At 47.2% G+C, this 12,678-nt stretch overlaps 1 protein-coding gene across 1 annotated transcript in view; it reads right to left on the bottom strand.

The window, feature by feature from the left end:
* The window catches only part of hk1 (hexokinase 1), a 276,629-nt gene that overhangs the window by 161,474 nt on the left and 102,477 nt on the right, over positions 1–12,678 (bottom strand). Inside the window, exons 7-9 of the mRNA XM_041209696.1 lie at positions 11,310–11,493; positions 10,543–10,698; positions 8,790–9,023 (exon numbers count right to left, since the gene is read on the bottom strand). Coding sequence (XP_041065630.1) covers positions 8,790–9,023; positions 10,543–10,698; positions 11,310–11,493 — 574 coding nt within the window. The remainder of the gene's footprint in view (positions 1–8,789; positions 9,024–10,542; positions 10,699–11,309; positions 11,494–12,678) is intronic.

Genomic DNA, 12,678 nt, shown 5'->3' with positions numbered 1-12,678 from the left:
TCCTGACACTATCAAGGAGCATGGAGGGGTCAAACTCCACCTTGGCAGAGGGCATTACGTGGAGCTTCTCTCTCTACAGCTTCTGCTCCATCTCCCTATCATCCTACAGACCCAAAGACACTGCAACTACAGCCACAACATCTGTTGCAGACTTTTTATAGACAAGTCATGTGGCCTTCATGTGAGGATGCAGTAAAACTCCTTCCAAATCTAACAACTTACCACAACACTTTTTAAAACACTCCACAACATTTACAGAAACTTGGTAATAGTAGAAATTATTCTAACTTACCTTACCAGCTGGTTGGGTGATTGGCCTTTAAGTATCATGAGGCCCCTCTTGTAGCTGACCAGATACCTCATGATTTTGAAAGCTCTATCACACCGCCTTTCAATCTCTCTAAGTAGCACAATCCCAGTTTCTCCAATCTATCTGCATATCTGAAGTGCCTCATCTCTGGGACCATACTCGTGAATCTTTTCTGCACCCTATTTAATGCCTTTATATTCTTCCTGAAGTGTGGTGCCCAATATCGGACACAATACTCCAATTGAGACTGAACAGTCCTTTGTAAAGGTTCACCATAACCCTGTTGCTTTTGTACTCTATGGCCAGAATTCAAGGACTGGAGATATTGAGCCAAGTATCCTGACATCATTGGGCATGCAAGCGATATTATGGTCAGCGGGCACATAAGGGAATCAGAAGCGAGCCCATTGACACTTAAAGGGTCAATTAAGGCCATTAATTTACTAATTGACAGGAATTTTATGTCACCCGTGCGATTTTGCAGTTGTCACATGGGCAACACGGGCAGGTAGCCAGCACGTTTTCCTCAAGTTCTCATTCAGGACTGGGTTAAAAGGCCACAGGAGCAAAGGCTCTGTCTCTTTAGGTTAGAGTTTTCTGCTGTGAAATTTATTTGATTTAAGAAGTTTCTCTGTTATTTCTGGTGCATTCCATGGTTGGATAGTTTTCTTTTGGAATACCTTTTCTTGCCATCTTTGTCTGAAGATTTCAGCAGAGTGCACCCTTAGTGCACTGAGACAGTGCCTTGTGCATTTCTGATCATGGAGATTGTATACTCAGCTGCTGGGACCTCCTCGGAGGAGGAAGAGGAGAGGAGGCCAGGTGACTGCAGGCAGCGTCCCAGTGGGAGGAGAGACGCAAGCACAGAGGGTGCAGGGCCAGCAGGTAGTGCAGGGTGGAAAGGTCCACAGGAGACACCACTACCCTTCAGCCAGAGTGTACAGGCTGCACTCCAACTACCTCAACATGTCCGAAGTCCAGTGCTGAAGGAGGGACACTGTAACCACCTTATGCCAGATGTTTGGGCCAGAGATCACCTCCAACTTCATGGGTGGCCACCTGATGCCAGTGGCCCTCAACTTCTATGCCACTGATTCTTTCCAGGGGTCAGTGGGGGATGGGTGGTGTGTCCCAATCTGCTGTATCAAGTTGCATCAAGTCCAATACTGATGCCCTCTTCAGATGGATGATGACATTCATCCATTATCGGATGGACAAGGTCCACCAGAGGTTTCGTGGTGATTGCAGGCTTCTCCTGCATCCAGGGTGCCATTGACTGCACTCATGTGGCATCGAGGTGTCTGCAGATGAGCCGGAGCCTTCATGAATCAGAAGGGGTTCCATTCAACGAATATTCAGATCATCTGCGACCACAAGACACAGATCTTGCAAGTCTGTGTCTGTTGCTCTGACAGCTCACAGGTACCTACAGGTACCAAGGCTGCTGATTGCTCCTGTTCATTTGGATGGATGGCTCCTGGGTGACAAGGGTTGTCCCTTGAAAAGGTGGCTCATGACCCCACTCTGGCATGCAAGAACAGAGGCAGAGGACAGCAAGGCTGCCGTGGCATCCATTCCAGTTCATGCCAAGGGTGCTGCCTCCGTAAGAGTCATTTGTGATGCATAAACCCAACACCCTAAATTCCAACTGCAGCCTATGCAGTAAAATTCAAAGTCCCTGCCACCCCCTGCAGCTATAAGAACCATCATGCATACTCAGGCCATTAAAACAAAATCAATGTTTCTGCAATATTCAAAGAAACCAGAAACAAACATAACATTTCCTGTGTTAATGATCACACCAAGAGAGTTTTGAAATATGAACAGAAACCAGTGTTGAGCTCAAGGTGACTTAAACTTATGGTTGCCAGCTTGATTGATGGACACGCACCTAGCAGGGAGATTAGGTGTCTCATCCATCTCTCACACTGGCAGTGACCTCCTGAGGTCAGTGCCTGTGTGAGGGGTTGCAGTTCTGAGCGCAACCCCAGGAATCCTTGAATCCATTCCTGGGACTGCCTCTCTATGAGAGTCGCCACTCTCGTAATGGAAGGCACTGTGTGCTTGGTGCTCAGAGTCAATGCAGAACTCACTCCTCCATGATGGAGACCATGGCATGCAGACCCTCAGGGATCTCCGCCAGATCTCCCCGTGCACCCTGCTGGATATCCAGCATCCGTTGCCTGATGGAGGACCTCAGAGGCTCATCACCTCCCTCAGGTTCAGCATGGTCCTGGTCTCCAGCAGTCCTCTGACTGCTGGCACCCAGGCCACTCTCCGCCTCCGCCAGCTCCTCATGCAAGTGTGCCATGCCCTCACCGCTGTGCACCAAGCCAATAAACTTAAGCCTATCAATGTGCGCTGCTGCCTGGCTCAGACAAAGGGTGTAACATGCTTGCAGGTGTGAGTGTGTCCTCCTCTGAGGTTAAAGGGGGTCCTTAGGTCCCGGGAGCCTCTTGTGGATGGACATCTGTGAGAAGAAGAGAACACGTCAGTACATTAAAACATCACATAGTCAATGTGCATGCTGAGTGGGCTGATGAGACACTAGAGAACTGCAGCATGGTGCCGTTGTGATTGGAGGATCAATGAGCATTCGTGTTTTGTCATCTCCATTTCAGCTGAGAACACCATATGATTTTTGCTCTCTCTGCCACTCTCGCATCTGTGCACTGAACTCTTACCTTCCTCAGACACCCCTGCCTCACCACAACCGGTGGAACGAGCTCCATGTTGCATTCAAGCTCTAGGACATCCATCTCGTAGCGGCTGAGTACCAGGAGATTGGGCTCCCCACCGCCCGCTCTTCGGTGCTCCACCACATTATGGCTTCTCTTCTCCTGAAAGGGAAGAACAGATTCCATCATTAGTGCTCCTTCTCCCTGCAGTGCCATTCCACCCTGGACCAGCCCCTGAGAACCAGATTGTGGGGCACGGCAGAGTGGCATACCTCACCCTTCAATGTACTGAGGCCAATTGGTCAGACCTCCCAGCCCTGACCAACACAAGTTTCAATGCAAATTGGCACTCACACTCTTACACCTCCGAGGGTGATGAGGGACAGCTACCCAAATACACATCTCCATGCCTTTCCATGCCATCTCTGTACTCATCCTTAAAGAATGCAGAAGACCGTTGAACCTTTTGTGTATCCACGTTTGGCGCACCACATTGTGCCCACTGACCTGGGCGACCACCTCTGCCAACGGCTTCTTTCAGACATGCAGCAGCCTCCTCTTTCCATCCCTGGGCATGAGGATGAGGATGTCATGCCTGGCAGTGACCTCCTCTATGAGGATGCCCAGGGACTCATCTGTAAAATGGGGCGGCGGGGTGGGCCCAAGTGGGAAAGAGTCCCACTTGTCTTGCCCTCCTACCTTCCATGCCTGCTGGGTGCTGAAGCCATTAGCATTTCGGGTATTTCTTCTTTGATCCTGTGAAGAACGCCCCCGCAGCCTTTCCCACAGCCCCTGGCTGCCTGCAGAGTTTTTAAAGCCCCGGCCAGGTCCCCATTGGATCCGGCGCCCAACTCACTGGCACCGCCACCTGCTTCTTTCGGCCTACCTGAGGACGTGCTGCACGTTGGGCAGGCCTTAATTGGCTGCCCAGCATGAAATTGCGTGGACAACACGATCTCACCCGGGAGCGGATTCTACCTCTGCTCCTGGGCCCACTGACTTCGCGCGCCAGACAAATGGCCTAAGTCTCTATTTATGAAGCCTAGGATCCCACATGCCCTTATGAGCCAGGTTCTCAACCTGTCCCTTATTTTATATTGCCTTTCCTCGTTCTTACCAAACTCTATCACTTCACACTTCTCTACATTAAATGTTACCTACCACGTGTCCACCCATTCCACAAGCCTATCTATGTTGTCCTGAAGTCTCTCAGTATCCACACAGCTCAAATACAAATTTTGAAATTGTACCCTGCACACACAAGTCCTGGTCATTAATACAGATCAAGAAAAGCAATGATCCTAACACCAACCCCTGGGAATCCCACCATATACTTTATCATGAACATGTAGTTGTGACGTTATAGATTTTACTAAAAAAGCTAATCTCCCTTTCAAATGGTCACAAGGAGCACTTAAGGTGGCTGTCAAAAGTAACCTGACCACTTTTCAACTGCAATGTGGTCAAGCTCGAGAAGGCTTCAAGTGGATTGTATGTAGTCATATCCAGACATGTGAAGACATTTGAAATTCAATTCGCATTTCCACATGGGAAACAGAAACTCACTGGACCATAACCTCCCACTGGCTTTGGAAAGTGCTGGCCCACAGGAATTAGAAGAAATAAACACATACTTACCTGGTCTTGAAAATAACGTGGCCACTTCCGTTCAACGGAGATACTTGGGGCCTGCATCATAAGGCTCCTCGCAGGCCCCAGCGAAGTCTGTATACGGCGTATTCAAGGAGACCACGCCCCCATTTTACAGCACTTGCTGCTGTAAAGCAGGTAAATTTAAAGAGCCAGGAAAAGTGACAGGCCAGGGGAAGGTAAATGTTTAAGGTAAGTAGATAGGATTTGGGGGTGTCAGGGTGTCTGGGTGTTGGTGGGGGGTCGGGGTTAGTGTGGTCTAGGGTGGTCCGGGTAGGGGGTGTGGTCTGAGGTCTGGGGGTGGGGGCAGGGTAGTGTCGGAAGTCTGGGGGAGGTTGGAAGTCCAGGAGTTGGTTGAGACAAGTTTGTTTGGGTGAGGGGGAAGAGACCCAAGGTCGGGGGGTGGTGGCAGGTTGGTTTGGGTTGGGGGGGGTATCAGAGGTCGAGGGGTGTATTGGTGGGGTCGGAGGTCGGGCGGGGGTGTATGGTTGTGGGGTCTGAGCTCGGGGGTGGTGGGTGGTCTGAGAGCAAGAGGAGGAGGGGGTAGGTGGGGGGAGTCCTGTGGGGTAGGTCTGCATCTTTACAATATTTACTCAGAAGTTGGAAGACATTTTAATTCTTCTAACTTTTTCTGGGTAACCATTGGTATAACCCCAGCGGACCCAGTGAAGTTTGTGTTTTAAACCGCATTTTTGGATGGTTCCCAGTGCAGCACAATTGTCCAGAAGAAATGTGCACTTCTGGGAAATTGCTGTGCAAACTATTTTCTGGGAACTTGCCAGAGGGATTTCCCAGCGCATCTTTGGGGTGGCCCCCAAATCCTACCTGGGGAGAGGGCAAGTTATGGGCCATTGTGCCTTCCCTGGAGGTGAGAAAGGTTCTTTCCCATCTCCTCAAACCTGGGCAAATGGGAAACATTCAAGTTAATGGCTGAGATATTTAAAAGGTTAATTATTTCAGCTAAAAGGACAATGGAAGGGTTATTAATGGAAGGGTTATGATCCCCCCATGACCTCCACGCACACCCACCTCCCGCCCCAGACCAGGGTTAACCCAATACCTATTGTGAAGAATTTTTAAAAATTATTCATGTAGGTACATCCACAGTGCTGTTAGGGAGGGATTTCCAGGATTTTGACCCAGCAACGGCGATGTATTTTCAAGTCAGGTGAGCGGCCTGGAGGGGAACTTCCAGACGCTGATGTTCCCTTTTACCTGCTGTCTTGTCTTGCTGGTGGTAGCAGTCATGGGTTTGGAAGGTGCTGTTGGAGGCTTTGTGAATTCCTGCAGTGCATCTTGTAGATGGTACACACTAATGCTACTGTGCATCAGTGGTGGGAGGGAGTGAATGTTTGTGGATGTGGTGCCAATCAAGTGGAATGTTTTGTCCTGGATGGTGTCAAGCTTCTTGAGTGTTGTTGGAGCTGCACTCATCCAGACAAGTGGAGGGTGCCTTGGAGATGGTGGAGAAGGTTTTGGGGAGTAACTTGCCATAGGATTCCTAGCCTCTGACCTGCTTTTGTAGCCGCAGTAGTTATATGCCTTGTCAAATTCAGCTTCTGGTCAATGGTAACTTCCAGGATGTTGATAGTGGGGGATTCAGTGGTGGTAATGCCATTGAATGTCAAGGGCAATGGTTAGATTCTCTCTTGTTGGAGATGGTCATTGCCTGTGACTTGTGTGGTGTGAATGTTACTTGCCACTTGTCAGCCCAAACCTGGATATTGTCCAGGTCTTGCTGCATTTGCTCAGTGAATTGTTTAATTGTCCACCACCATTCATGACTGGATGTGGCAGGACTGCAGAGCTTAGATCTGATCTGTTGGTTGTGGAATCGCTTAACTCTGTCTATTGCTTACTGCTTATGCTGTTTGGCGTGCAAGCAGTCCTATGTTGTAGCTTCACCAGGTTGACACCTCATTTTTAGGTATGCCTGGTGCTGCTCCTGCATGTCCTCCTGCACTCTTCATTGAAATTGGGTTGATCCCCTGGCTTGATGGTAATGGTAGAGTGGGGGATATGCTGGGCCATGAGGTTACAGATTGTGGTTAAGTACAATTCTGCTGCTGCTGATGGCCCAACAGTGCCTCATGAATGCACAGTCTTGAGTTGCTAGATCTGTTCAAAATCCAACCTATTTAGCACAGTGATAGTGCCACACAAAATGATGATTGGACAGTTTGGGACAGCAGCCATTTTAAGTTTTGAAATTGTATAAACTCTGGTTGAGAACAGCCACTTTTGTATGCAGAGCCCCAGAAAGAACTCTGAAAAACAACATCAGAGAAGGTTCTGGGCCAAGGGAGGACAAAGAGGAAGGTATTAAGAAACCAACTGCTGCTCTGCCGAAAGACTCCAGGTAATTTTCAAGTGCCATAACTGCAGAATTAGTGAGGAATAGGAAACCTTCCCTTTCTCCCAAAAACCTGCTGACCCACTGAGTCCACCTGAAAAGGCAAACCTCTGAATAGTAGACTACAGAAACTATCATAGCTGAACCTCAAGTTTCAACCCCTTTACTTCAGAAAGAAGGAACTCAAGCAACAGGCGTGCAACAATATCTCAGAGACTGATTCGAAACCTCATCTTTAAGCATCTTTTTTCCTTTTATCTGCATTTTAATCTTTTTAACTATATGTTAGTTAATAACTTTATCACTTTTACCTAAATAACTTTTAGCAGCAGTTTTGTAATAAACTAACCTTTATCTTATTTAAGAATACAGCTTCTCTACTGGGTTATTTTTAAATAGAATCACTCATAATGAAAAGGGGGCTACATACACGTACATACAAATTCTTAGTTCACGGACCACTTTAAGGAAATGTGACATCCTTCTTCCAAATCTGAGAAACAACTGCTCACCACTACTGTTTCCTGTCACTCAACCAACTTAAAATCCATGCAGCCAATGTACTTTTAATTCCAATGGGTTTAACTCTGCTGACAAGTGCTGTGGCACTTTATCAAAAGCCCTTTGGAAGTCCATGTACACCACATTATTCTCATCAAAAAACTCAAGCAAGTTAGTTAACTAGGATTTGCCCTTAACAAATCCTTCCTTAATTAATTGGCATTTACCCAAGTAATTGTTAATTTTGTCCCAAATTGCCGTTTTCGAAATTTGTTCCACTTTTTCTTTCTCTCTAGTTGGTGCCCCCATGGTGTAATGATAGTTATATTATTCCTTAGTTTTAACTAAATAGATTTTGTCCTTGACCTCTCCAGCAATGCAATATTCTCATCAATACTGCCACCCCTTTCCTCCTTTCTTTCCTTCCTTATATTTTGTGAAAACTTTGCATCCAGAAATATTTAGTTCACAGCCCTGCCCTTTTTTGAAGCAGGTCTCGTTATTGCCAGATCATATCTTCACTTGGCTATCTGCGCCTGGATTTCTCTTCCTCAGCGAACAGTCTTTTACTATATTCAGGGCTGATCTACAAGGGATTCAAGGGTTATGGTGACAGGCAGAAAAGTGGAGTTAGGCCATAATTAGATCAGCCATGACCTTACTGAATGGCAGAGAAGGCTTGAGGGGCCAAATGGCCTACTCCTGGGAAAGAGATTTCCAAACACTAACCACCCTCTAAGAGAAGAAATTCCTCCTGGTCTAAATGGGAGACCCCTTGTTTTGAAACGATGGAAACCAAACACTTCCTAACTGACTGGCCAACAAGGTCAAAGTCATATGGATGCTCATAACCCTAAGAACACAAAGCAAAACTAATCTTCAGAATCTGCTGTTCTGAGGGAATGGAGCTGAACCAGTAGGATTTGATGGCTGCATCATCAATGAGTTGCAAGAGCCCATGGATATATTTTTTTATTCCATGACCTGATACCTGCTCCTAGCATTTTAGGCAGGGTGTCAGGATTACACACTATGAGAGATAATATAGGAGATGAATCTGATTTTGAATCAGGTGTTTTTAGAACAACTCAGTGGATGTGCAAGACTGCTTTGTTCTCATGCTTGTGAAGACAAAACTGTCCCACTCAGACACGCACCAGGGCTTGGTTTTAAATACAGGACTTGGAAAACTTGGGTTTTCATTCCTTAAAGTTGTCAGCTACTCACTACTGAAGACAGACTGTGCAGTTTAAATAGATTTTAGAAGTATGGAAGGAGTGCGATAGCAATGACTTACTGTGGATGCATCTTGTAGAGTGATCCATCCATTCCTACTGTGGTCCGGAGCCGTGGCACTCCTTTATTATCTCTGAGTCGGGTCAGGATGGCTCCAAGGGCAGCAGCACACAGATTGGCTGAGCGGAAAGAAACAATTGTACAAACATGCTGTACAGCAATGCAATCCTCCTCTGATGGCTCCAGGCCCAGGCGTGTCAGAATGTCCTTAGCTTTTACCAAACCTGCTTTATTTCTGTAAAACAAATTGTTACAATCCTGTTTGGGACTGTTAACATTTAATGAAGAAATCCGAACATCCAGCAATTAATTGACAGAATCATGCCATAAGATTTCATGTTTTTAAACAAATACAAACTTTATTATATATATTTAAAAAAAGCAAAGCAGGCACCACTAACTTAACACTGTTGTCTTTTGCAATAAACTCAGTTTGACTTTTTACTTTCCTCCAAGAGTTCCTTTATGAAAACTTGAAGGTTAATTCACTTTTCCTGGGACCAACCCAAAAGGTATGCCACAGCCCTCCAGAATTTACTTTAGTTCTCCTTAGTATCCATATATTCCTTGAGGTACAAATTAGATGGGGATCCTTTCAATGGCTTTTGACTAAGCAATCATCCAAATTTCTTTAAAGGCCTTACAAGACTCATAATGCAGTCTCCTTTACAATGGAGAGACCAAATACAGATACGGTGACTGATTTGCAGAACACCTCTGCTCAGTCTGCAAGTATGATTCAAGCTACTGGTTGCTTGCCATTTTAATTCAACACATTGCTCTCATGCTCACATTTCTGTCCTCGGCCTGCTGCACTGTTCCAGTGAAACTCATGTAAGGTTGAGGAACAACACCTCACCTTCAGATTAGAGCAGCTTTCTGGACTCAACATTGAGTTCATCAAATTCAGACCACAAACTCTTTTTGATTCTGTTTTTCTAACATGCGCTAGTTTGAATCTTGTTTTTCATGTTTTACTTTCAGAGAGAAGTGTATTATTCTGGCATTTACATTCACCTGGGACAAATGCTTTGTCTCTTTAGTACAATCATTACCAATCCCTTTGCCTTTTGTTCCATGACTTCTTTATTTCACCTCTCCTGCTCTCCACCCTATTCCAGACCATCCCTTTTATACTTCCCCCCTTCCCCTCTTTCAATGGTATAAAACCCAGCACCTTTCACCCTCCACATTCGGCTCAAAACAGGCTATGTGGCCGGAATTTTCCAGCCCCTGCCATGGCGGGGCTGGCGAGCCAATGAAATCTCCATTCACATTGGCTGGACCGGAAGGGCTGGAAAATTCCGACCTGTATGTCTAGAGCCAGGACAAGTAGCTGAAGAAAACCAAAATGCTGGAAACACTCAGCAGGTCTCACAGCATCTGGCAAATACCAGGATATCATACACATCGCTCCATCTGTGATTTTCTAACCTGCAAGGCAGCCAGCAGGGCTCCCATTGGCTGCCTGATATCAGAATACTGCTCAAACAGCAAATTTATCAGCCTTATGCTAAAGGAAACTTCCCTCCGAACACTGAGAAGGGACGGGCTAAGGCCCCACTCCCACAGTCCATTAGCCTGTCCACATATTCTGCCTTAGCCTTAGGAAAAATCCCTGTGGAGCTGAAGTCCAACAGGAGCAAGGAAGAAGTGGAGGTGGTGAAAATGGTACATTATCCACACTGTTCAAGCCTGATCCTAAGAATGTGCTACCCTGTAATGGAATTAATATTGCTCAAAGGACTACTTACTTTTCAATAGCAGATACATGCTTTGTTTCCAATTTGCCTTTGGTAAGAAGTTCTGGTGTGATGTTTCCTTCAAAAAGTAGCCCTTCTTTGGCCATCTTTACGAGAATGAGCCTCACGAGTTCTCCCATATACATCCCGCTGATCATTTTCTCAAACCTGAACCAATAAGTTAAACAGATATGAGCTCATATGTCTTGCTTCCTAATAATTCAATATCAAATTCTCCTGTGGTTGGACACTAGTAAAATGCCTAAATGCTCTGGCTTTGCAAGTCAAACAACATATCATTTAATTTTGTGCTCGTGGTATTCAGTGCCTGAAATTTGTAGCACTGGCAAATTGCAAACTAAAATCAAGCCAGCATTAAAATGGGGACTGATGTGAAAAGAAATAATCACCCTCTCTGTCCCAACCTCATGGCCAGAACCCTGCACCTTTCACGGCCTAACTCTAGCTGGGAAGCTCTCTGGAAAGAAAAGAAAGACTGACATTTTCTAAAGTACCTTTCACAACCTCAGGATGTCCTGAAAGGACTGATCTACATTGCCCTAGAAGAGACAAATCAGAAGTGGGGCTAACTTTCCCTCATTAACATTATCCCATCACCACCCATTTGGCCGTCCAATAGAAAAACACGGAACTAGCAGGAAGTCCGGCACTAACAGCCCGGTAAGTTGGAGGTACCTTCCTGGCATTTAGTCCAGGGAAATTCCACCCTGAGGCAGCAGCTTTCGAGTTAATAAACAAATGTAAAAGTGAGAACTTACAGCTGTTTTCCTGGATTTAGAGAACCACGATCTATTTCCCGATCAAATTCAGTCCTGATAGATTCCAGTGAACCATCATCTCCAAAACCTCCCCATTCTATGTTAATGCACATCCGTCCTTCATCTCCTTCCACCAAGTCTATATGTCTTAGTTCCTCCATGTAACAAGCATTAGTGCCAGTGCCTGCATGTCAATCAAAACAAAATAGTTATCAGCTCAGAAACAACTATTTTTAGAATTAAGTTCTAAGTTTCTGTGCTCCTGCCAGTGCTGTCTCTAGATGGGGTAAAAAAAAAATCACAGACACCAGCTGCCCTTTGATAAGCAACTCATATCATCATTCTTTCTGTGTGAGTCCTGATCACCAGTGGGAACAGTGCATGTAAGCCTGGGAGGAGGCAGCACACTCAAGATTCCAGAGACCAGAAATTTGGGCTTCAGATAAATAACAATTCCTGACCTCCTGACCAGCGACAGGCTGGAAGATGGCAGCAGGAATTTGGTAGCAGGCAGCTGCAGCAGGAGACCTTTGGGGAGAGCCCATGGTAGTCAGTGAGTGGAAGGAAGGGGTTCGAGGGCAAATGTGTGCTGCTGACCAGGGAAAGAGGATGTGACTCCCTCATGCATGGGGATTGGTGGGGTTCCCTTCTATTTGGGTATGCAGGGGGGTGTTCCCTCATGGGAACTTGGGCAGGTCCCTCATGTTCAGAGACTTTGGGGGGGGAGAATTCTCGTGCTCGGAAACTTGGGGGGGAATGCCTCATGCTCGGGGACTGGGGAGGGATCCACTCATGCTCGGGAATTTTGGGCGGATCCCCTCGTGCTCAGGGACTGGGGAGGAGCCTCTCGTGCTCGGGGACTGGGGGGATCCCCTCATGCTCAGGGACTGAGGAGGATCCTTTCATGCTCGAGGACTGGGAGGGATCCCTTCGTGCTCAGGGACTGGGGAAGATCCCCTCGTGCTCAGGGACTGGGGAGGGATCCCCTCGTGCTCAGGAACATGGGGGGGATCCCCTTGTGCTCAGGGACTGGGGAGGAGCCTCTCGTGCTCGGGGATGGGGGGGTTCCCCTAGTGCTCAGGGATGAGGGGATCCCTTAGTGCTCAGGGACTGGGGAGATTCCCCTTGTGCTCGGAGACTGCGGGGTGGGGGGGATCCCATCGTGCTCAGGGACTGGGGGGGGGGATCCCCTTGTGCTCGGAGACTGCGGGGAGGGGATCCCATCGTGCTCGGGGAGTGGGAGGGATCCCCCCGTGCTCAGGGACTGGGGGGAATCCACTCATGCTCAGGGACTGGGGGGAATCCACTCATGCTCAGGGACTGGGGGGGATCCCAGCGTGCTCACGGACTGGGAGGGATCCCTTCATGC

The sequence above is a fragment of the Carcharodon carcharias genome, chromosome 17 (assembly GCF_017639515.1).
Source record: "Carcharodon carcharias isolate sCarCar2 chromosome 17, sCarCar2.pri, whole genome shotgun sequence".
Taxonomy (NCBI): Eukaryota; Metazoa; Chordata; class Chondrichthyes; order Lamniformes; family Lamnidae; genus Carcharodon; species Carcharodon carcharias.
The sequence above is the reverse complement of the archived record's forward strand: the minus strand, read 5'-3'. Positions and strand labels throughout refer to the sequence as shown.